This window comes from Prionailurus viverrinus, chromosome A3 (assembly GCF_022837055.1).
Source record: "Prionailurus viverrinus isolate Anna chromosome A3, UM_Priviv_1.0, whole genome shotgun sequence".
In the NCBI taxonomy this organism is placed as follows: Eukaryota; Metazoa; Chordata; class Mammalia; order Carnivora; family Felidae; genus Prionailurus; species Prionailurus viverrinus.
In genome coordinates, this window is record NC_062563.1 from 353,874 (window position 1) to 378,702 (window position 24,829).

Sequence of the window (24,829 nt, forward strand, 5' to 3'; positions counted from 1 at the left end):
CCAGAGTCCACCCAATCCGCTCCATCGGATTGGAGCAGACGATCATGGATGGCTTGGAGACCCAGACGTAGCCTCCTGCCCACGAGCCCTGGGCCCTGAGCCACAGTGGCTGGGGAGGCTCATGAGACCCTGGATCTTCTGTGTCCTAAGGCCCCCTCCCACCTGCACATGCTTATGCTGTGCGCCCCTGCACCTGTCCCTCCTCCATGGGCACACACAGGCAGGAATCTGGGTCCCTCCTGGGATCACCAGGCCCCTCCGAAGGCCAGCGGGCTCTTCCCTCCACCTCTGTTCCACTAGGGCCAAACCTAAGTGTCACCTGATCCCAGGGAGGAGGGCTGTCCCCAGTGGGGGGGGGGGGGGGGGGGGGAGGGCGGCCCAGGTCACAGCCCAAGACCGTGCATGGCCCACCAGAACCAAGGGCCAGGAACAACACCATGGCAAAAAGAAACATTTAATAATTTGGGGGAAAGAGGAAGAAAGGTGTACTGCAGGCAGGGTGGGGGGCAGGGTGCACAGCCCTCTGAGGAAGTTCAGGTAGGCACAGGGCAGGTCTCCAGAAGCTATGTCTGTCGACAGAGGACGCAGGGAAGGCCATGGCCAACACTGGGCACGGCCCAAGGCTTCAGACATGTCAACGAGGGCTCAGCAGAACTGCAGCAGACGGGAGAGGCATCAACCACGCAGCCCCCCGTGACCCCCGCAGGGCGAGAGTCAGGGCTGGGGTCTCCACCCACCTTCTCTCAAGTCCCGGGAGGCTGGCTGGGCATAGCTGTCCCCCATTTCACATCACACAGATCCCACACAGGCTGGAGACACCCGCGTCCAGAGAAGGCTCACCCACCTACCTTCCAGCGGTTTCCACACTCATTACAGACGACAAAGGTGGTCATGGGCTCATCAGAGCTGCGGGTCTGCACCTGTGAGAGCCCCCCCACCCCAGGCCCAAGGATCAGTCACTCATAGCAAGAGGCCCCAAGAAGCAAGTCTTCCATCAAGTGACAACTTGGGGAGGCTACCCACGCCCTCGGGTAGGGGCGGTATCGCAGCCCCAGGCCCCTGTGGGTGACCTGTGCTGAGGCTGCGCCAGTAACTCCAACCCTCCAGCCACCCCAACCCTTCTCCCGTCACCAGGGACCCCTGACATGTCCCGAAGTCCACATAATGTCCACCTCCACGGGCCTGAGCACAGTCCTGTGGCCACCGCCAGGCAGCCTACCACACCCACTCCCTTGCCAGTGCAACGTTCCTCGCGGCCCCTCCGTGCTGGATGAGGCCAGCGCCCCCCCAACTTTAGTGCCCAGAGCAAACCACCACCTGAGACACTGCTTACTGGGGACCAGGGGTGCTGGCAAGGAGGAGGTCCCAAAGGTGGCTATCCCTCTCCCCGGCCCAGTCAGTACACATTCACAGTGCACGTGTCCGGACCCAAGTGCAGTCCCCGCCCCACAGAACTGGGGGCAGGTGCGGGCACCCCTCTTGTTGCCCTCAGGTCCCTGGGACCCCGGGAGGACGGCTAGCGGCAGCTCACCTGCGTGTAAGTACAGTTCTTCTTCTTGCACTTCCCACAGGTGAAGAGGTCTGTCTGCGTGCCCCCCGTGCGGGCCATCTGGTGCTCTCGGATGGCCTCCTTGGTCATCGCCTTCCGAATCTCCTTCAGCTCGTCGCTGGCCATCTCCTGGGCAAGAAGCCGTGTACTTACCCGCTGCTCACAGGGGTGGCCCCCGCATCCCTCCCGCAGGACTCACCTCTGACGTCATCACAGCGATCTGCTGCGGTGTTATGGCACCACACAACACGTTCCGCCGCAGGTCGGGGTTCTTAGCGTCCTTGAGGTTGGAGATGCGGCTCCGCACACGGTTTTTATACTTCATGTCCGTGTTCCCCACGTCCCGGAAGATACGTGCAGGTGTTTAAGGACCTATCCAGAGGCCAGTGCTTCTGCCTTCCACCCACCCCCTTGGGCCAGCCGAAGGAGGCCAGTGAGGGCCTCCTCATGGGGGCCCTGTCGGGGTAGGGGCTGGGAGGGGAAGGGGAGCCCAGCAACTCAGTACCCACCCACACCCGGCAGTGAGGGGAAGGGCTGCCGGGCGGGGCCGCCACCAGACCCCCCCCCACCCCCCGCCGTGGCTAAGGCCCAGCTGCAGGTTCAAAGCCCCAGTGACCCCCGCCCCACCAGCAGGCAGAATCCATCCCTCAGCAGGTCTGGGGAGGGCCCTCCTGGTCAAGAGGGGTGAGCCCACCCAACTGACCGACCACCCGGTGAGGGCACTGGGGTGGTGGCCCCCAGGGGAAGCAGGGCCTGGCTGGCCTCACAGCTCGACCAGAAAGCCCCAGATCCCAAACCCCTGCGCGCGCAAAGGATATATTCCTCAATCTGGGCCGACAAGCCCTCGCAGTCTGCACCGACAGCCATATGATCATCTGCAAGAAGCAGCCCTGACTAGCCGCCCCTCTGGCTCCACCACCTCCAGCCTGCCCCGCACCTGACGCCGAGGATCCGGGTGCTCTGGTGACCCCAGAGACCCCCTGCCCCCCCCCCACACCCGGGGTCAGCTTCAACGGCTAGGGGAGAGGGCTGTCCCCCAGGACCCTCTAAGCTCAGGCCGCTGTGGACAGGCAGAGTCCGGGCCACCCCGGAAGTCTGGGTGCGTATTAGGAGTCAGGACCCCCAGGCAGGCTGTGCAGCGCCCGCCAGGCCACTCACGGTCTGTCTGCAGGGCGGCGGTCAACAGCTCACGGCACTTGTTGCGCACGGCATCACAGGTGACCGGCACTGGGGGAAACGTGGTGATCCTCGGGGCCGATGGCATCCTGGGCAGTTCTGGCCTCTTGCGGCTGGAGAAAGACAGGCCCGCTCGGGCCACGTATACCCCAATGACACACCGGTCCCCACCAGGAAAGCCAGCAATACAGCCACAATCCCTCCCATCCTGGTCGCTCTACCTTGGCAGCAGCCCACGGTCCTGCCCGCCTGCAGTCCAGTCCCCCATGCCCCCATGCCCTCTGCCTGGTTGGTCAGAGGCAGTAAAGCCAACCGGGTGGGGTGTACTCTCCCGACGAGGGCACGACTGGGGCCGCATCACCTGTAATGGTCTCCACCCTCCAGGAGGCCGGACGCAGGGCCACGCTGCTCAAGACCAGCTGCCATTTCAGGGAGAGGCAGATGGTGTTGGTGGCTGCCCGAGACCACGGATGGCCGTGCCCAGCGCAGATGCCCCTCGAGGCGCTGGGCACTCCCTACAAGCTACCTGACGACCAGGTTGCATCCACCAAGCCCTCTCTCCTCACAGCCCTGCATCTTGTGACCCTGTGGCCCCCAGGTTAAGTCAGTGGGAGCAGGGGCCTCAGTCTGCAGGGGGAGCAGACGAACCCACGGTCCTGCAACCACGCTATAAATCCAGAGCTCAGCCCTTCCTGGCCCCCGGCCCCTTCCGCCCAGTGGGGTCAAACGCAAAGCAGCCTGTTGGCCACAGCCCACCCCCAGAGGACCCCCAGTCTCCATGACTGCCCTCTCTGGGGTGGCAGCAGTGAGACCTCAGTGCCCCCAGAACTCGCATCATGCTGCAGGCTGGGGCACCCAAGGGAAAAAGAGTCCAGAAGCAAAGTGACACCAGGCTGAGGGGGATTGGCCAGAGCGGGCCAGTGAGAACCAGACCCAGGACGTGGATGTGCAGCTGGGGTGGAGGGGTGGCACAGCTGCCCCCCCACCCCCACCCCCACAGGCCTGTTCAGGACACGTAGGAGCTCCATGCAGCCAGGTGGACACAGCCTCACCTCTCAGACGCTTGGGGCTAGAAAGTTCCAGAGGAGCTTTGGAAGAGAAGTGTGCAGCAAGAGGCCGACCAGGCCAGGCTCCCTGGGGAAAGTCCCTTCCCTTCCAAGGAACCGAAAGGGCTGATGCCTTCGTATGGCCTCAGCAGACCCAGGGCAAGGGAAACCAGCACCTTCATCTGCCGAGCACGGGGCACCCAGGGGGCAGGAGGGTGTGCACCTGCCTTCCAGATGCACGCTACCTGGGATCCTGGGCCTCAGGGGACTCCTTCGAGGACGATGCGGGCAGAGGTCCGCCCCTCCTCTGCTCCCTGGCTTTGGCGTCTGAAGCATCTGCAGGTGCCAGGAAAGGGGGAGGCTGGCTAGGGAGAGGCAGAGCCAGAGGGGAGTCCCAGGCCAGGGAAGGGAGCGGATCACCACGAAGACATAGCCTTAGCCAGACCACCAGCCCTAGGCCACCAACCCGAACCCCACCGGGGCCCCTAGCTGCTGAGCCTTCCACAACTGGGGCCCTCTGTTCTCCCCACTCAGAAGGTCCCAAGACAGCCCCCACCCCCTCTTTCCTACCCCCCTCCTCAAACAGGCCACCTGTAAGGTTTCTCTGGGGTCTACCCCACTGCCCATCCAGGCAGGGAGGACTGCCATCTGCCCAAAGTGACCCTTGAGTATGGAGCCCCCCAAGTGACAGCCCCCACAGATGAAGCATGATGAGGCATGGTCATTCCTTATCTGGGCCTTGGGGGTCACAGAGAACTGCCATCCACTGAGCACGCCCCCCACAAGGTTCCTGAAACCCTAGCCTGTGCTGGGGACCGGCCCACGGGATAAGGAGCAGCCCCCACACCACCAGGAGAAACACACTTGTCCAACACGTGGGCTAATGGCCACGCGGGAGCAGAAGAGACCCAGAACACAAAGCTCTATTTCACAAGGGTTTGGATAGAGCCCAGGAGAGGCTGGGAAGGCGGGGGGGGGGGGGGCCTCAGGGTCCCAAAGTCGGCATCTCTGCAACCCCCAGTCACCCTGTGCTGAGTGGCTGTGCCCCCTCTCCTCTCTCCCTTGCCCCCTAAACCTTCTCCCCTCTTCCTCTCCCCCCACATCTCCTCCAGCTCCCTGCCCTCTAGCTGCCCTGACACCTCTCAGTGTGACCACCTGCCTGTGCCAGGTCCCTGCAAGGGCCCCCCAGCCACCCTCAGTGCAGTCCTGCTCCTATCTTGAACTTTCTTTTCTCCTTGCTCTACATGGAACACCTCTCCCCCCAAGCCCCAAGCCTTCCTGGACCTGTTCTGTCACACCCCCACTCCCAGGTGGCCCTGACTCAGGGACAGCACTGCCAGCACCCTACACAGTGCTGACCAGCGCTTCTCAGGGTTCCCCTTGCCCCAGCTCTCAGCCTGCTGCTGGACCCGCACCCAGGAGCTTCTTCCAGGACTTGATGAGCGACTTGGCCAGCGCGATGACCCCCTCATCAGAACTCTGCTTCCGCAGGGCGTTGACGGACATGCCGACGCGCGTAGACTGCAAGGCAAGCAGCCTGGGCTGAGGGGCAGCAGTCAGACCCTTCTCGCAGACCCTCCTAGGCTCCCACAGGGCAGGGGTTGGGGACCAGCTTGTGAGGTGGACGGCCTTTCCGAGGGTTACTGTCCCATGTGGAACCCAGGAACCTCGGCAAGGAACAGGGTGGGTTATCTTTGGATTCCCCTTTGTCTTCCTCAGCAACAAAGGCAGGGATGGTCTCTTCTGGGACAGACACCTGTGCCAACCAAGGCCCAGGGCACGGGCCAGGAAGCCCTGCCAGGTGCCCAGGAGCTGTCCGGGGCAGGAGGCACGCAGGGCCCTACCTGCAGCAGGTGCAGCGTGACAGGCATGGCCTTCAGCTCCCGCAGCAGGTCCATGGCTCCCTCCTGGAAGGAGAAGGGGGACCTTCATAAATGACTTCAAAGTCTTGGTGGGATGATCCCACCTCCTCCTACACACAAGGGTAGTGGGGGGGCACAAACAGTGACAACTGGAGATCCACCTGTGGTCAGGTGCCCGGGGAGGGTCAGGACGAGAAGGAAAGCGTCTTTGTACACTCAATCCCAGCATTTTGGGTCACTGACCAAACCATGGCTATGGGAAACACCGTCAAGGACCTCAGCCCCTCTCCGGCAGCAGTGCCACACCTAGGTGCAGGTGTGGGGCCCCAGGGGTACTCACTGTCCTGTCAGGTCTCAGGACAGGTGGATTGGCAGCATACCCTGAGGTGGCCCCCCTACCTGCTCAGAGGGGGCGACCCAAGCAAGATCAGTGTCCCCTGCTGAGGCCAAACGCTCTACTCCCACACCTACACCATGTCCAGGTTCAAGTCCTGTGGCCTCGCCCTTCATCAATCCCTCCAGGCCTTGCCTGAACCCTCAGGCCAGCCACCTTTCCCGCCTTGCCCCCTCCCACCCCACAGCTTTGTTTCTTCAAAGCTCTCTCCCATGCCAATGCCATGCCCAAATGGGCCATTCTCTCCACTCGAGGCTCAGCTTAATGTTCAAGTGTGCCAAGTTGCTTGCCCCAGGACCTTTGCACCTGCTGCCCCCACTACCATAGAAATACCTCCCAAATATCTACAGGTTTGTACTCTCCCACCTTCAAAAGTTTGTTCAGATGACACCTTCTTGGCAAGACCTCTTCTACTTAAAATTGAAATCACAACCCATGCAAAACCCCCATCCTCCTCCCCTGCTTTGCTCTCTTCCACAGATGCTTCACTTTTTAACACACCGGTGTGTTTTAATGTATGGGTCTCTCCCTTGACATGAAGGGGACAGAAGTAACCTGACCAGCCACCCAAGACTGTGAGAGCCCCATGTCCTGCAGCACAGGCCGTGGGAAGGGCTGGCCCCACTCCCAGCCGCCCCCGGCCCCCCAACCCGCCCACAATCTGGGTGGCACCTCTGTTCTGCAGCCCCCTCCCTGTCACCCCCAGCAGGCTCTGCCCCTCAGCCTGTGCAGAGTCCAGCCCTGAGGTGATCTCCTCAGGGAAGGAAGATGGTTGTCAGAGCCAAGGACACAGTGCTGCTCACTGATCATTTTCCCTGAGACAGAGCCTTGGGCTGTCTAAGGTCAGTTTCTTGTGGGCTCCAGACCAGAGGCATAAACACAATTCCCATCATGGCTCCCAAATCCCCAAGAAGCCTCACAGGGACTAGAACCACCGCTGGCTCTCACTGCCCATGCCACAGCACCCCCAAACCCCTTAGACTGCCTTCCCAGTCTAGAGGGTGGTCGACGCCCCCTCCTCAATCTCCCCTGGAGCTTCTATTCAAGCTGTGGCTGTGCTTCCGACCTGCATACACCCTCCTCCCAGCTCTACCTGGCCCCAACCAGCCCTCCATGGGTTCTATAACCCATCTCTGTCCCCACCTGGGGGGTGCTGTCTCCTTCAAGAGAGGAAGCAACTTCTTTCTCTGGTCATCTCTGGAAACAGCTAAAGATTGTTCCCACACCCTTGCTCTGTGCTGCCCACGGCCTCCCAGGGGTATGAAGACAATGTGTGTGGAGGGGGTGCTGCTTCCTGGATGAATGAGTGGGAGCCAGCCACCCCTCTGGCCCCAGTGTAGACCCCTATCCAGAACCTGGTCACCGGGGACCCAGGACGAGCCTGCTTAATCCCAAAAACCACCCGAAGCACCAGTGCAGGCAGACAGCCCTGGGGCGGCTGTGCAGGCATCTCAGGCCCGTGACTGAGCCTCCTCCACCACCTCCCTATTCTTAGTCTGCAGGGGAGGGCAGGTTGTGTTTATTCAGCCTCTCGGGAAGCCAGCCAGGACCCCTCCCAACATCCTAAAGGCAGATGCCACCCACTAAGAATGCTTCCATGTGAGGGTACACAGGTTGTCAAAATCTCAAAGCTGAAGAGGGGCTGCAGTTGGAACCCCATCTACCTGCTTCCTCTTAGGGATCATGACACAGCCTCCTACAAAGGCTCACTGATCACAGGACAACAGAGGCCAGGCAGCATAGTGAGCACAGCTGGCGGGGGCGGGGGGCTCTAGCACCAAAGCACTCCCAGGCCAGGCTCACCAGACCTCCCAAGGGTCTTAAGCAGGGGTCTCTACATATCTACCCACTCCCCAGTTGCTGCTGGCTGAGTCCTGGCTAAGGAAGGGAAAGAATTTATTAGGGAAATCTGGTTCTTGTAGGGCAGGGACAGATACAGAGGAAAAGGGGGGCCTCTCCACCAGGAAAGGCCTCTGGCCCGCTTGTGAAGGGGTATGAGGGCCACAACCCCAGGCCCAACAGAGTTAAGCGCTGTAGCTCCAGGAGAAAAGGGGGTCCAATCTCACACTCCAAACTCTTGCACACTGAGAAAGGATGTGGGAGACCTAGGGTGGGGCAGAGGGCTCTGAGTCGGGATGCGGAGAGTCCTGACAGCTAGAGGGAAACTGTGAGGATGCCCAGGCTGAGGAGGAGGAAGGCAAGGGGGAGGGGGGGGGGGAGGGGGCGGGGCAGCCAATAAGAAAGGTCTGAACGGGCTGGGGACTCCGCAAGGCCTGAGGGGCGGGACCGAGGAATGCTTCCGCTGGCCGGCCCTAGTAGGGGTGGGGTGGGGGAGTCCGGAGTTAGGGGGCAAGTAAGGAGACGGGTCTCAGGTCTGCGGAATCTCAGCCTGGTAGCTGGGGTCTGAGTCCAGAGAGGGCGGCTCCAGGGACAAGGTCCAGGCCCGACTGCGGCCTCTGCCGTGGGTGCGGGAGTGAAGGGCAGGGCTGGCCCAGGGCAGGGGTCTCGGCCACCGACGGGGGTCTCCCCGCGTCCCGGGAGTCTCTGCTGGGGCGGGGTCTCGTCCTGCCCCTCGGGTGGTCTCCCCGACCCTGAAGGGGGCTCGGCAGGCTCGGCAGGGGTCGGCGGGGCGGGGGTCCCGGGGTCCTGGCGGCCCGCGCCCCTCACCGCACTCTTCTTGGTCACCATCTTGTCCAGCCTCCGGGCGATCCGCGCAATCTCCTCTTCTTTGCCCATCATCGACACGGGGGCAGGGCCCCCAGCGCCCGCCGCGCCAGCCTCAGCCTCCGGGCCTAGACCCCCTGCCCCGGCCGTCGCCGCCTCCCGCACCCGTCGCAGCCGACGCAGCCCAGCCGCGGGCGGGAGACCCTCCGTTCAAACCCCCGGCCCCCGCGGCCGCCGCGCTGCGTCCTGGGACATGTAGTTCTCGCGGCCGCCCGCCTCGCGCGCCCTCGCCACGCGCTGAACCACAACTCCCAGAAACCATGCGGCCCTGCATGGCTTCCTGGGGAGTGTAGTCCTGACGCGGGCCGTCGCCGAAGGACGACGGGTCCGGAGGACTCACAATCCCACGAGCCCCCGCGCGAGGCGGTTAGCCGGCGGAGGGCGCTGCGGTAGCGCGAGGCCAGAACGTGAGTCCCGGCCCCTGCGCGACCCCGAGGAAGTCCCACCCCGGCCCTCCGCCCAGGAGCTGCCCGGGGTCCAGATACGTGGGACCCACAAAGGCACCTTGGGGTCCGTCCCCTATCTCCATCCGCTTCGAACGCTCCTCTTCCACCTTCGGCCGTCCGGGGACAGCCGGACCCGGCGGAAGACCCCCCCGACCCCACCCCACCCCCAAGCCTGCGCGGACCCCCTGCGCTCTCTGGCCTGGATTCTGGCCCCTGAGCCCTGGTGCTGGGCGCCCGGAGGTGGGAGGGAGCAGTAGCCGGATGCAGGATTTGGAAGAAGCCGGGGCTGCGGTTCAGAAGGTGCCGGGGGACTTGGAGAGGCCGCTTGGGCAAGGCTCCTGCCTCAGGAGTCAGCTACCGGCTTGTGAATCCCGGGCTCTGCCCTTGAGACCAGTCGTTAACCGCTGTGCGCCTCGGTCTTCCCATCTGTGAAACGAAGATGGTAACAGTGTCTGCCTCAGAGGGCTGCTCTCAGGACGATGTGAGTTGATACAAATCATGCGTTGAGAACAGCAGATCAGGGGACACAGCGTGAGCAGTTCAGTGGTCACCTTTGCTGCTGGAGGTCCCTGCGAGTGGCCACATGGTACTCAAATCGGAGGGATGGCGCTGGCCGTGAGAGGGCTGGGGAGGGGCAGAGCTCGCATCCCCTCCAGATGTCCGCCCCTTCCTCAGTGATGCAGATGCTGAGTGGTTTGCTGGACAGGGCACAGTTCTAGGGAGAGGGTAGAAGCCAGAGAACTGACGTCTATAGCGTTGTGGGCCCCACATTCGCTAAATTTCAGGCCAAGTAATTGTGAGACCAGGTGCCTGGGTGACTCAGTCGGTTAACCTTCTGACTCTTGATTTCAGCTCAGGCCATGGTGTCCCTCTGTTGTCAGATCAAGACCTGCGTCCGGCTCCATGGTGAGTGTGGAGCCTGCTTGGGATTCTGTCTCTCCCTCTCTCTCTCTGCCTCTCCCCTGCTCGTTTGCACGTGCTCTGTCTCTCTCTCAAAAAATGAATAAACCTTAAAAAAAAAATGTGACTCTAACGCGTGACCTAGGGAGCTGGTGAAGAATGAAGACCTTTGCTTCTTGTAACCCAAGGGTGGGGCCCTGAGGTCTTTGCCCTCTGTCCACAGGGGCAGAAGCACAGAACTGTGGCCAACCAGGGTGGACTCTGAACAGTGGGCACCCAGAGGCGGGCAGGGGCTCAGGAGGCCGGGGGGCTGTGTTCCAAGTGTGCAGATGGTGCCGATGGAGCCGTGACTGGGAGGTGGCTGGTGGTCTGGAGTTTGTGCCCAGCTCCATGACCTTGTCCACGCTGCTGAGAAGAACAGAGGCAGTCACAGGACAGGGACTGTGGGGGGTTAGGGGGAGACGGGGCAGGTCTGGGAGCCGAAGAGGCGGACTTGGTGGGGTGGCAGGGAGAGCAGGACGCAGTCTCAGCCTGGGGCTCAGGGACCAACACCCTGTCAGGAAGAAGCCAGGTGGGAAGGAATCTTCACGTCCTTCCCGTTGACCTCTAGTGGAAGCGTATTGTCCCTTTGGTTTTGAATGAAGCGATGGCCCACATCTCACAGCAGTGCCAGGACTGGCCACAGCACAGACGGGAGCCACTTCCCTCCACGGCCATCCTGCTGATGCCCCAGGCGGTCACCGCTGCCGGAATCTGCAGCAGTAAAGAAGCGCTTAGGTTTCTGTGTCACACATTTTTTGTTTTTCTGTATCACACGTTTTAGGAAATCTTTTGGTAGCTGTGTTGCGCTGTAACTGGTTTCCTTTGTAACCGTATGAATTTTACTTTCTGCTCGGGCCCCATTACATGGCACCAGAGTAAGGTCATGGACCAGAGAAGAGGCTGTCAGCTGAGAACTAGGGCCCTTCCGCTACGCAGCCACAGTGGGAATCCTGGACCTCCTGCCTTGGACCCTTTCACCCCCACGAGAAACCAGGTGGTCTCCAGCAAGAGACTGGGCTGCAAGGCTGCAGTGGGGTGGCCCAGGGTGGGGCAGGTGTTGGGGAGGAGGACAGAATAGGTGGGGCTGGGTGGCAGAGGAGGCAGGGTGCTTCCAAGCTGGAGACCTGGAGGCCACAGCCCTTCCCCTGTGACAGGAGCCCTGAGCCATGGTGCAGTCCAGGGTATGGCCCCATGCTGCATGCATGAGTGCCCAGGGACCAAGTAGGGTGATCCTGCCCGGAGGCCTCTGTGGCCCTTGATGAACGAGCAGCGGCCTCTAGGTGGCGGGAGGGAGCCACAGACCAGCAGGCCAGCCAGCTACCCACCACCCTACCCCTTCGGAGGCCAATTCTGGCCACAACTGAGAAGTGGCCAGAGTGGGGCTGTGCTTAGTCGTGGAGAGAGACCCTCACCTGTGGGGCCTGTAGGTGGATCCCACCCTCGCTAGGGCAGCACCCACCAACCCCAAAATTCTCAGTATTCCACTTCAGAAGTTCCTGGTCACGGGGCCCCTCATGAGTTCACGACCTTTGGAACCTTGCCCACCGCAGACCCCTCATGGACCCTCTTCAACCTTGGGAACTTACTCCCCAACAAGCCGCCTGAGCCCCTGGGGCCATCCAGCACCTTCAGAAAACTGGTCAAAGAGGGTAGCGTCACAACCACGGGATTCTCCCGGGGGGAGTGGTATGTAACCCTCACTGTATCCCTGCTAGGGGGGTACCCCTACTAGGGGACTCCAGGGCGGGGGCCTTCCTGGTCCCCTTCCTGGTCCAGGCCTCCTACCCTGACCCCTCTGCAAACGAAGAACTTCATTTCCCCCGTATAGCCACACGCAACAGGGGAGACAGTTGCTCACGTGCACACACGCTGGCCATACCTGAGGGTGCACGTGCACAGACACTCAAAATCCCCTGGGACTGTCCACGAGCTGGCTCCCAAGGACTGTCAGCTGGGAAAACCAGGCCTTCATTCCACCCGCATCTTCAGCCCAAGACACCTAATAGCTGCTCAGTAAATATGTGTTTTATGAAGGAAAGAAAAAACAATAACCCGCAGTGGGTGGGCAGTAAGAGACCCACACTTACCAGCCACCACCCAGCAAGGGAGCCCTAAAGGCAGGCCCCACCCCCACCAGCTCAGGGCTGGTGGGCCAGCTCAGGGCTGATGTCTCCTGCTGCTTTAGGCTGAAGGCCTGACCCACAGATCTAGAACCAGATGGAGCCCTCCCTCCAGGACTCCCAGCATCTCCTGCTAAGATGGGCTGAAGCAGGGGAGGGGGCGTGGGGGCAGAGAGTTGAGAGCTGAGTCAAGGCAGGTCCGGGCTGGGCTGGGTTAGGAGACCATGAGCCGTGAAAATGTAGACGTGTGGGTGGAGGTCCAGCAGCTCCCGATCGGAGGTCAGAGGTGAAGGGGAACCGGCAAGCAGCAGAGAGGAACCCCCAAGGGATGGAAGGCAGCGTGCACTCCCTGCCTGTCTTACTCCAGAAGGCCCTCCCGGACCCTCCGCAGGCCGCCTGGAAGTGACGGTACCCAAGACAGCGCCGTGGGGCAGCCCCCGGAGAAGAGAGATGCACGGGCCGGCCCTCAGGAGCCCTCCTCTGTGTGGAGCCCGGCCCTACCCTGGGGGCTCAGGGGGAGGCACAGCCCCGACAGGGACCTGGGGACCCCCGAGCGACACCCCCAGGGTCCACCACACATAGGCTGGACCACACCTTTGGCCCAGAGGCCTGCCCCTCCCCCATCCTCAGTCCGGAAACATCGGAAGCTCAGGCCATTTATTTTTCTATTTGTGTCCCCCGCCCCCTGCTCGCCCAAAGCCGGCCATGACCCAAGCAGGTCGCATCCGTGCTTCCTTTCTGGCCGAGGCAGGGGCCTCAGTGGGAAGGCCCAACCAACTGAACTCACATCGAGCCCCACCTCTTGCTTCCCATGGCCACAGGGTGTGGGGGCATCTTGCAGCCCCAGAAGCCCCCACACGTGGTCCACTACCCTTAGGCAGCTCTCCCCGGGCCTAGGTGACCAGCTGTTTCTACATCCACCAGACCCCCCAGGCCGCCAGGGCGGCCACCACGGTGTCACTGTGGGGCCGTGACCCCAGCCAACCCCATCAGGGCTTCCCTCAGATCCTGGCCTCTGAAGTCGGGCAGGGCAGTGACCAGAGACTCATGCCCAGCAAGAGGCCTCATCCCGTGCACCAGCAGATATCTCGGCTCTGCCGCTGCAGCAGCCCTCTCTCTGGACCTCAGTCTCCCGGTCTGCAGAATGGGAAGAGCTGCCCACCCAGGGTAGCATCTATAGGAAAGTCCCCAGTCCAGCCCATAACCTTGGCCCAGGCCCAGCTCCCTCCCCCAGAGGCAGCACTTGGGGGAGGCAGAAGGCATCCCCCAGAGGCCACATGCAGTCCTGGCGGCCTGCTCCAGGCTCTAACAATGTGCTTCCCCCCACACAATTCCCAGAAACGCAGCCTCCCTGCCCTGCCAGCCAGCCTGGCGGCCACTCCACCCTCCCCATCCCCAGGGGCCCCAGGCGGGGGGTGGGGGTGGGGGTGTCGGGGGTGGTCACAGGCCACAGGCGAAAGGAGGCAGTCTCACTCCCAGGGCACCAAACCCGGGGGTCCCCAGGGTAGCTTCTCCCAGGGGTCCAGGCACACCAATCCTGCCCTCCTGGAGGGGGCCAAGGAAACTCCTCAGGGAGGCAGTTCGGCCGAGGAGCGAGGCCTGCTGCGGGAGCCGCCTCCTCCCCTTCTCTCCTGATGCTAAGTCCATCCTTCCCGAGCCGCACATCTCCACACAGCAGCTGAGCGGAGGCTGTGAAAACTAAGTCACATCACACCCCTCCTCTGCTCAAAACCCTCCTAAAGTGACCAACTCTCCTTCAGAGGAAAAAAAAAAAAAGAGAGAGAGAGAGACCCTCCCAGGCCCCACACAGCAACCTGTCCCCTCCCTTCTGCACTCCCCACTTATCCTACATACCGGCACACCTCTGTGACCCAGGGCCTTTGCACGTGCTGCTCATGCTGTGTAAAACACTCTTCTCTGTGCATCCCCTCATCTCTTTCACATGTTTCCTTCTGGGGTTGGCTCAAAAGTGACCTCATGGAGCGACAGGTCGCAAGCCCCCCTGACACGGCCCCTCCTTCCTCTTCCACATCTGCCAGCACCCTTCTGCACATCACAGCCTGGCACCCCATATTCTAACCTGCTTGTGGATTTGTTGATTGTCCCTCTCTATCGGAACAGGAAACCGCACCCCCAACCCTGGGCAAGGACCTGGGTCTGTTTTGTTCACTGCCAGACCCCCATCTCATAGAACAGAGCTGGGATGGGGCGCCTGGGTGGCACAGTCGGTTAAGCGTCCGACTTCAGCCAGGTCACGATCTCGCGGTCCGTGAGTTCGAGCCCCACGTCAGGCTCTGGGCTGATGGCTCGGAGCCTGGAGCCTGTTTCCGATTCTGTGTCTCCCTCTCTCTCTGCCCCTCCCCCGTTCATGCTCTGTCTCTCTCTGTCCCAAAAATAAATAAACGTTGAGAACAGAGCTGGGTTCGTAGCAGGCACATAGAAACAAACGAATGAATGCATGAATGAATGATTCTTGCCCTTGAGTGAGGGCCACTTGTCAAAGCCACTTGTCAGCAAAGCTAGGGCAGCAGCAGCAAAGAAGTATAGCTGCAGGGCCCTCGGGGGGCTCTGCGCCTTCTCTCCACCATTCCCAGGACAGCTGAGGACTGTCACCAGACCCTGGCAGGAGAGAGGCCCAGCCATCCGAGGGCAGAGAGGTCAGGGTGGGCACTGCCCAGGATACCCACAGCCCCCCTCCCCACCCGGGACACACAGACAGCCCCCCCTCTGCGTCTCCAAGAGCCCCTGGGGGGCCGGGGGGGTGCAGGGCACAAGTCCTATAGGGCTAGGACACCGGCAGACCCAGGCCCAGGCCACGCTGATGTGAATAAAGACAGCCATGCCGGCAGCTGCCCTGTGCCCTCACTGGGGGGCACTGGGGGCACAGTGGGACAGAAGCTCCAGGCCTGGCCCGCCGGACGACCGGACAGACAGAGTGTCTGGCGCCTGCTCAGGCAGCCTGGCCCTCGGCTCCCTCCTCACAGCTGTGGCCTTCCTTCCTGAGCTGGCGTTTCCTGGCTCCTCCCTGCTGTTGCCACGGAAACCTAGAGCCCGGTTCCCATGGAGCCCCTGCTGAGCCTGAGTGGGGCCCACACAGCTCGCAGAAACCCCCAGGACACACATGGCCACACAACGCCCCCCCCCCAGGGCTCACACAGCCCAACACCCCAACTCAGCGCAACACCCCAGCCTGGGCACCTTGACCGTCTACGGAAGTCACTCCTCCCACGTGGGACCCAAGGCTCATCTGTCGCCCTCCAGACACCCACAAGGCTCTGTGCCTCTCAACCCAGAGAAGCGCCCCCCCCCCCCACCTGCTCAGCCCTGCCAGCCCCCCCCCCCCCCCAGCACTCAGGGGCAGACCCTCCCCAAGCACCTGAAGGGCCCCACAGTGACACCATCACGTCCACCTCCTCTGCTCATCCAAAAGGCTCGAGACCCTCAGCCAGTCCGACACCCCCCAGAGCACGCTGACACCCTCGTTCCCACAACACCCAGCCCAGCCTGTGGACTCAGGTCCACACGACTGCGGCCAACTGTGACGCCAAAGCTGACACTCTCGAGAGCTGCTGCCTGTGAGCCTGAGCACCCAGACCTGCTTCCTCACCCCCACCCCCACCCCCACCTTCTCCCAGGGGCAAGGCCCAAAGTTCAGAACCCCCGTGGTTCTGCGCACAGCAGGCCCAGCATCCTAGGGCTGAGAGCAAGAAGGCACGGGGTGGGGCAAGCCAGCTGTCCTCAGGCATGAGCTCCGATGTCCACCTGAACCAGGCCTGTCGCTGGGCGAGGGACCCCCATGCACATGCATGTGCCCACTTGGTACTAGGCCATTGGGCAGCCTCCTCAGAAGCCCTGAGCCCTGCACAAAGGTTGAGGCTGATCCTGCGCCTTGCCTCCCCCACCCCCCACCCCCGCCCCAGCCCCTGGAGCGGCCTCAAGGAGGACGGGGACAAGGGCCAGGCCCAGAGCCCTGGTCTCAACAGCCACAGGGTGGGATCTGACGCGAGCAGCCTGGCTGTAAAGCCAAGGTCTCAGAAGACAAGAGAGTCCCTTCTACCTGGACCTGTGTCTAACAGGGACCCCCACCCCCACCCTCCAGGAGAAGGAGGGTCCGGCCCCAAGGGACTGGGTAATTGGTCCCAGCCTCCCTGCTCCTGCAGCAGCCAGGGCTGGGTGGGTGGGAGCCTGTGAGGTCTGTGCCCCGGGCAGCGCCTGGGAGGTCTGCCACTCCCAGAGCCCAGCCAACCCCCCACCGGCACGGAGGGGGACTGCCCCGCATTCTCTGGTCCTGGCTGAGAGCGGAAGTGGGTGGAGGGCGGGGAGGGCAGTGTCCACTCGGCCCCCGGGCCAGCCCCACGCTCGCAGGGGAAGCTTGCCCCTCTACCCCCCCTTTCTGTCTGGGGAGCTGGGGGCTGCAGACAAGGCCCCCCCAAGGGTGAGCAGTAGCCAAGCTGGGCCAGGTCAGACAGAGATGGGTTCTGGAGGCAGAGGAATGCCCCGGACTCACGACTCACCCCACTTCGGACAGAGCGGGGGCCACTCGGGAGAAGTCTCGGGGACCCCTCCCTTGGTAGGTGTTGAGGGTGAGGCCTTCACTGAGCAGGACCCCTATTCCACACCCTGTGGGACCCCATCTCACGGCAGGGTCCAGCCTCTGTCTGGCTCCTAAGGCCTTGGGCAGACTCCAACACTAGAGCCAACCTCACTCCACACTCAGGCAGACAGACACACAGACCTTCACCACCACGCAGACACAGAGACCACACACCAACACACAAACACGCACAGCTGATGCCCCTCCCCCCAGAACAGCTGACCACACCCACACCAGCCCTTGTATAGCGCTGGGGGAGTCCCCCAGCCCTGTTCCTCCGAGGTCAGGGCCACCCCGACTGCAGTCCCCACCCCACCTCCGCCACTGTCTTCGTCCGGACCGTGGGCCAGAGCCACGGTCCTCACCCCTGCCAGGCAGCACACACAGGAGGGCAGCCTGACCCCAAAGAGGTAGGGGGCACCCCAAGAGGCTCTCCTCTTGCCCCACCCAGCCCCGGCCCACAGGACACGACAGCTGGCCCCCCCTGAGCAGCACAAGGTGCTACTCTGCCAAGAGGGAGGGTCCTCGGCTGGCGCCAGATGAGGCGGCAGCCCTGGGGGATGCGGGGCACTGCCTTGGCGAGGTAGCGCTCGCTGGGTGCTGCAACCGCCGGTGGGTAACCGCTTCTGGAGCAGCTCGGTCACACCGGGGCTTTCGGGAGCTGCAGAGGGCCAGGCAGGGCCCGGGGTGGGGGTGGGGGGACTGAAAATCCATCCCGATGTGGGGGGAGGCCGCAGTGGAGGACCCAGTGGGCCTCCTCCCCGAGCCCCAGTGACCGTCCTCCCAGAGAGCTGCTGCCCGCGCCAAGCCAGGCCCTGGGAAGCCCAGACCACACCCAGCAGGGCAAAGGTAGCCTCTGCCGGGTGCCGGCTCCCGGGACCCATCCTTCGACCCACAGTCTTCCTCGCGCATCGCCCCTCCCGCCAGGATGCCCAGTCCACCCTCCTACACTGGCCGGACGGGAGCTGGCCCTGCCAGGAGAGGCCTGTGGGCCTGTGGGCTCCCAGGCTGGGGAGGCCTGTGGCGCCACCCCAGGGCCCCATGTTCTTTCCTGCTAACCTTCCCCCTCGGCCCAGAGAACCCACTTCTGGCGCCTTGACTGCTCCCAGTACACACCAGCACAGGCTCCACGTTGCGGATTAAGCTCTGGGGCCCGGGGCATCCGGAAAACAGTCTGGGACGCACGACGCTCTAGTCCTCCGGCCAACGGACAAGACCCTACACGACAGAACCCGATGAGGGGACAGGACGGGCATCCGACAGCCCTCGGGTTGAGGGACCCCTGTCGGGCTGTGGGCCTTGCCCACGGGGGGAAAGCTCAGGAGCAGGCAATGGGGGAGCCATCCCACTCACAAGCACTGCCTACGTGCCCCAGCCCAGGGTCGCTGACACCCGTGGCCCTGAGCCACGGAGCTGCCAGCACCTGGGGCAGAGGCTCCGCGACACGGGAAGGAGGGCTGCCGAGCTCCCAGGCTGCAAACAGTTGTGCAGGAGCGAAAACTCAGATCCCACCCCAGAGCTGGAAAGCACACTCCTCCCACCCCCAAAAGAACGCCCCTCAGCAGGAGGGTAGGGAAACAGCCCTCAGGGAGACCCCTCGGACTCCTCAGCTTCTGGAGCCCAAGCCCCTCCTGGACTGCCAGGAAGCTCCTCTGGAAATGCTCGCAGGCCTGGCGGCCCAGGGGAGGGGCTCCCCCGCTCCCCTCCACCTGCCCCAGCCCTGGATCCAGCTTCACTCTAATGTGGCAGCGGTGGCCCCAGCGGGGCAGGGCAACCAGTTACCACTGGTCCCACCCCCTGACCCCAACGGGTCCGGAGGGGAGGAGGAACAAGGAACAAGGCCTCGGGCTCAGCGCCTTCCCTGGAGGCTCCTCTGCCCTCTGGGCTCCCTCCCACTGTGGGAAACGTCCGGGGCACCTACTGCTGAGGTTCGACCTGTTTGCAGTGGGTTTGGGAGTGATGGAGGGGGCACGAAGACCAACTCTTTTAACTCCATGGACAGGCAGGAGGAGCTCGAAGCCCCCAGTCGTGAAGACTCCACATGTACGGGAGGGGTGGGGGCCACCATACCCTGGGGTTATCCAGAACACGCTCTCCCAAGACACAGGGCGCTTTTCCCAAAGTGCCCGGTACTTTTGAGCTAGACCCCAGGAAGCGTTCTTGGGAAGCTTCCCAGGAACGTGGGGTTAAAATATGACCCACTCACGGGGGGGGAGTGGGGGTGGGCAGCCAGCCTCCCCCGTTGCCGTCCGGGGGTCTGACTCCGTGGGTGGGGACGGCACCTCGTCTCTGAAAGTCTGACAGTCCCCGCGAGGACGCCCCCTTCCAAGCTCCAGCCCACATCGGCGGCCCGTTCCCGCTGTGTGTGAGTGTGTGTTGGGAGGGGGGCGGGTGGCGGTCCCTCCTTCACAGAGGGTGCGGGGGCAGCCGCGCGAAGGAGGCTGCGGTGGAATCCGGAGGGCCGGAGAAGAAAGGGAGCCCCCGGGGAGGGGGCGGCCCCAGCCCGCCCCGCCCCGCCCCGCCGCCTATTGGCCCCGCGCCGCTATATCTGGGCGCCCACCCGGCCCGAGGCCACCGCCGTCTCCACCGCCGTCCGCCCTGCCCTCCGCGCCCGGCTCCCGAAGTGCCCGCTCTCCCACCCTCCGCGCTCCCGCGCTCCGTTCCGCCCAGGCCGCGCCCAGCTGGAATGCAGAGATCGCCGCCCGGCTACGGCGCACAGGACGACCCGCCAGCCCGCCGCGACTGTGCATGGGCCCCGGGACCCGGGGCCGCCGCTGAGCCGCGCGGCCTCCCCGCCGCCCCCGCCGCCCTCGCCGCGCCCGCCGCTCCCGCCTCGCCGCCCAGCCCGCAGCGCAGCCCGACGCGAAGCCCCGAGCCGGGGCGCTATGGCCTCAGCCCGGCCGGCCGCGGGGAGCGCCAGGCTGCCGACGAGTCGCGCATCCGGCGGCCCATGAACGCCTTCATGGTGTGGGCGAAGGACGAGCGCAAGCGGCTGGCGCAGCAGAACCCGGACCTCCACAACGCGGTGCTCAGCAAGATGCTGGGTGAGGGGCGCGGGCGGGCGGGCGGGGAAGGGCGCGGGGCGGGGGTGGGGGGTGGGGGGTGGGGGGAGGGACCTGGGGCCGGGCCGGGCGGGGGCCGGGCGGGGCCCGCTGACCCGCACCCACGGTCCGCAGGCAAGGCGTGGAAGGAGCTGAGCGCGGCGGAGAAGCGGCCCTTCGTGGAGGAGGCGGAGCGGCTGCGCGTGCAGCACCTGCGGGACCACCCCAACTACAAGTATCGGCCGCGCCGCAAGAAGCAGGCGCGCAAGGCCCGGCGGCTGGAGCCCGGCCTCCTGCTCCCGGGCCTGGCGCCCCCCCCTCCGCCGCCGCCGCCGCCGCCGCCGCCCCCCCCCGAGCCCTTCTCCGCGGCGCCCGGCGCGGCCCGTGCCTTCCGCGAGCTGCCCCCGCTGGGCGCCGAGTTCGACGGCCTGGGGCTGCCCACGCCCGAGCGCTCGCCGCTGGACGGCCTGGAGCCCGGCGAGGCCGCCTTCTTCCCGCCGCCCGCGGCGCCCGAGGACTGCGCGCTCCGAGCCTTCCGCGCGCCCTACGCGCCCGCCGAGCTGCCCCGGGACCCCGGCGGCGGCTACGGGGCGCCCGCGGCCGAGGCGCTCAGGACCGCGCCCGCTCCCGCCGCGCCGCTCGCCGGCCTCTACTACGGCGCCCTGGCCGCGCCCGCAGCCGGCCCGTTCCCCGGCCCGCTGTCGCCGCCCCCCGAGGCCCCCCCGCCCGAGGGCGCCGAGACGCTGGGGCCCAGCGCCGACCTGTGGGCCGACGTGGACCTCACCGAGTTCGACCAGTACCTCAACTGCGGCCGGACTCGGCCCGACGCCGCCGGGCTCCCGTACCACGTGGCGCTGGCCAAGCTGGGCCCGCGCGCCATGTCCTGCCCCGAGGAGAGCAGCCTGATCGCCGCGCTGTCCGACGCCAGCAGCGCCGTCTACTACAGCGCCTGCATCTCGGGTTGAGCGGCCGCCGCCGCCGCCGCCGCGCGTGCCCGCCCGGCATCTCTCCAGGGCGCGCGCGTTTCGGCTACTCCCGGGCGCCCTGCGAGGGTGCCTCCCACGTGCCCTGGGGCGTTTCCCGGAATCCCAGGCCTGGGACCTGTTGGCTGGCCCTGCTAGGGTTAACTCTTTGAAGCGTCTAATGCTTTCCTTGCAGTGTATTTTCTAGAATCAGGCTGTATTTTTCGCTTTGCCTTTTTTATACACGTAATACAACATATTTAATTTTTAATTAAACTTTTAAACTTTTTCTTCCAACGGGTTTCACTGACCAAAAGCACCAATGTAGCGATATGAGGAATACCAGTATTTGTTTGCTTTAAAGGAGGAGCAGGATCTGCACCCCCCACCCCCACCCCACCCCGGGCCAGGCGAGGCCACAATAAAGTGACTCGCTCTTTCCTCTGCACACCCGAGTCTGTGGTTGTTGGGGGAAGGGGGAATGGACCCTGGCCGTGCCGTTCCCCAGAGCCTCCTGGGAGACTGCCACCCAGCTTGGCCCCCAAAACACCCACCTCTCCATCCTTCCAGGATGCTCCCCCCGCCGCCCCCTGCCACAGAGTTGGTGGGAGGCATGAGGTGCAGGCACTCCCCACCCCCCCCCCTTCCATTCCCCTCCTCTCCCAACCCCCCTTTTTAATTCGAGCGTAATAGGGGTTGGCGATGCCCCCACACCTCCACCCATGTTTCATTCTCCTCAGCTCTTTCAAAACTTTCTTCAAAATAAATAAATTAAGTTAAATTAAAAATAAATACATAAATGCAACTTCCTTCACACCTGGGGACTACTTCTCAGGACTGTGCTCCTCTCCAAAGGAGGCTGGCAGGGTGGACACCTATATGCCCGCCCCCCACCCCCGCCGCTGGGCCCTGTCATTCTTAAACCAGTGTCCCCGGAGTGGGCAGCCCCACGTCACACCCATGCTGCTTCCCGGTGACAGGTCAACGACCCGAGCAGGGAGGCTCAGGCCCCGATTGTGGAGCTCTCAGCCAGCCCTTCTTCCCTCCCAACAGAACTGGGCCTCCTCTTTCCACACTTCCTGGTCTCCTAGCCCCTTTCTCTGCCCCCCTCCCTGGCGAGCTGACATGCAAAAGTCAGTCCTAGCTCGGTCTCCCATGCATCTGGGAGCACGGGCGTCTGTGAGTCAAGTGGGTTCTGGACGATGCTGAGTGCAGCTGAGCCCGATTCTCACCGCACACCTGTGAGCCAGTGTGTGCAAGCATGTGTGTGTACGTGAGGCTCTGAGCACGGGTGTGTTGCTGTGACACTGTGACCATCCATGCTCACTGTGTCTGTGTGCACATGGTGCAATAACCCTGGGGCTGGATGTGCATGTGTCAGTGTGTAAACCTAGGTGTCCACACACACGGGTCTGCTGCCTGAGTGTGTGTGGGGAGGCAAACAGGCGGTGGGGCTGTTTCTGTAGGTATCCTGCTTCTCAGAGGCAGACTGACATCACCTCTATGTTAAGTGGCACGGGCTACACACTTCACCTGGGTCCCCTATCCCTGCCTCGTCAGCAACAAGGCTCAAAAAAACTGAGACAGAGACAGAGATAGAAAGGAACAGAGACAGACAAGCTGAAAAGGACAGGATTTGGGCCCAGAGGTGGAGAGAGACACACGCTGGGTGGGTAGAGGGCAGAAATAGCCCACAGGACGACAAGGACACCATCTGCCCCCTCCAAGTGGACACAAGCACGGTGCGTGGCAGGGATGCCGAGGCCCAAAGGGAAAAGGGTGGTCGGGTTCAGCCACGTTTGTTACGGCTTTGGAGTGGGAGTGCTCAGAGGCCCCAGTGCTGAGTCCCAGACTCATGCCTGGAGAGGGGCACATGACCCAAGAGTGTACCTCATCAGCTGTCATGGTCCTCCAACTCCTGATCTCCTCTGGGCCTGCCCCCTGGTGGGGGGTCAGGTTGCCCACCCCCTCGAGCCCTGGGTCAGCTGGACCAAAGTGTGCCCCACTGCGGGGACCCAGAGCAGCCAGAGTCCAGGAGTCTCTACCCCGGGGGGCCGACCCTCCTATCCCCTCACTCCACCCACTGGCCAGGGCAGGTAGGAGGAGGCAGGTAGGAGGGAGGGAGGGAGGGAGGCCAGGGCAGGTGGGAGCCACCGTGAACAGCCCCACTAAGGGCCTCCCTGCCTGGGCTGAGGCACTGTCCATCGTCCCACCTGGGCCCCCGCCCCAGAGACACCCGTGGACACACAGAAGAAGATGTCAGACAAGCGGACACAGCCCGTTGTGTCTTTCTTTCCTGTTTTCTGGCACAGGCCGGGATGATATTCTCCCACCCTCCGTTCTGGGCTCCTCACCCCACCCCGATGCCACCCAGAGGGCCCCTTGAGGTCAGTAGGATGGGGAGCCACAAGGGTGCTTCCGGGGGGCAGCACACACCATTGCCCCGGTAGGGAGAAGGCAGAGCAGCTGGACCCCTAGAAGCCCCTCCCACGGTGGCAAGGCAGGAGGCCAGTGGGGGGCCCCAATTTGGAGCCAGTCCCCATCGCCAGGGGCTGGGGGACTCCAGGAGCAGGATCTGAACAAGGACATGAGAGGGCCTCCCACAGAGAGCAGCTGTTTCCAATAGCAGCTCCTCAGCCATTGCCCTCAGTGGTGGGCCAGTGCAGGAGGCTGGGGAGGGGTCTCTTCAAAGGACCCTCTGCCCAGGGCCCTGCCTGGGGAGCTATCCAAGGGGACTGGCTCTGCCCTGCCTGGACAGAACAGCTGTCTCAGGCAGAACCACAGCCTGTCCCCCCTTCCCTGGCCTGGGCGGCTCCAGCCCTGGGTCAGGTTTCCCACCGTTCCCCCTCCTGGCTCCACCTACCTGCTTCCCCGAGGGTCAGAAAAGGGAAGTCCCCACCCCCAGCTCCCGCTGAGTCAGGCTGGCCAGGAACAGACCCTGGTGGCCTAGCTCCTGGCGGGAAGTTCTAGCAGCCCTGCCTGGCACAAGCCACAGCTCCCACACCCAGGACTCAGCTGGGCCCTGGAGGGACCTGGGCCGGGGTGTTGAACCTTCCCCAGCAAGCAGCCCAGGGAGGAGGGTCAGGGAGGGTGGGGCTGGGGGCAGGTTAGGGGCACCCTCTCCCTCTCAGGTCATCCCCTGGACACCTTTGAGAACACAACACACACACACACACACACACACACACACACACACACACACAACTAGACAACTAGTCGCATAGCCTACCAAGAGATACATCGGGGCCAAGGCTCTGCTCACTTATATGCCCGATCCCAACGAGGCCACGCTGGGCAGGCAAGGATGGACCTAAGTCACCCTCCACTCGGCTGGACAAATGCTCTCAACGACCCAAGGGTGTCAGCCCACATTCTACCAAACCTGCATAGGTTTTCTGGCAGCTAACTCAGTGGTTTTAGGACATTCCCAGGACTGGGCGGCCACCACGCCTCTCATTTCAGTGTTTTCCCACCTCTTCAAAAAGAAACCCTCACTTGTTAGCAGTGACTCCCCAGCCCCCAGGGAAACATCACCTACTTTCCGTGTCTGTGGGTCGGCCTGTTCTGGACATTTCACATAAATGGGATCGCACAAGAAGTGGGTTTGAGGCTGGCTTTGTTCACTGAGCATCAGCTTTCCTGGGTTCTTCCGTGTTGTAGCGTGTGAACTTCATTCCTTTGTAGGGCGGAGTACTATTCCACCGTCTGACCGGACCACGTTTTATCTGTTCACCCACCGGTGGACGCTTAGATTGTTTCCACCCGCTGCGATTGCGAATAATGCCGCAGTGAACGTTGGTGTACCAAGGTTTTGCCGTGGCGTGCATTTTCATTAAAATTACACAGATTTATATCTCTAACGACCATCCGAGCAAGTAGGTTCAGCATGTTAGAGCCACGTATCCCAAGGCTCAGCCCTCCACCCAGCCACCCCCACTCCTGCCCCAGGCTGCGGAGGGGCCCCAGGGACCAG

At 63.4% G+C, this 24,829-nt stretch overlaps 2 protein-coding genes across 2 annotated transcripts; one reads left to right on the top strand and one right to left on the bottom strand.

Annotated features, from left to right (window-relative positions):
• Nucleotides 1-438: 438 nt before the first annotated feature.
• On the bottom strand, nt 439-9,117 carry TCEA2 (transcription elongation factor A2). Its single transcript, XM_047851679.1, has 10 exons — nt 8,695-9,117; nt 5,616-5,678; nt 5,187-5,292; nt 4,017-4,107; nt 2,708-2,838; nt 2,368-2,424; nt 1,749-1,903; nt 1,532-1,678; nt 849-920; nt 439-654 (listed from the first exon to the last, which is right to left on the bottom strand). Exons 1-10 carry the CDS (start codon nt 8,764-8,766, stop codon nt 646-648), a joined length of 903 nt encoding a protein of 300 aa, XP_047707635.1. The 5' UTR covers nt 8,767-9,117; the 3' UTR covers nt 439-645.
• A 10,226-nt stretch (nt 9,118-19,343) lies between these two features.
• SOX18 (SRY-box transcription factor 18) lies at nt 19,344-21,304 on the top strand. Its single transcript, XM_047851669.1, has 2 exons — nt 19,344-19,897; nt 20,030-21,304. Exons 1-2 carry the CDS (start codon nt 19,540-19,542, stop codon nt 20,857-20,859), a joined length of 1,188 nt encoding a protein of 395 aa, XP_047707625.1. The 5' UTR covers nt 19,344-19,539; the 3' UTR covers nt 20,860-21,304.
• Nucleotides 21,305-24,829: the final 3,525 nt, after the last annotated feature.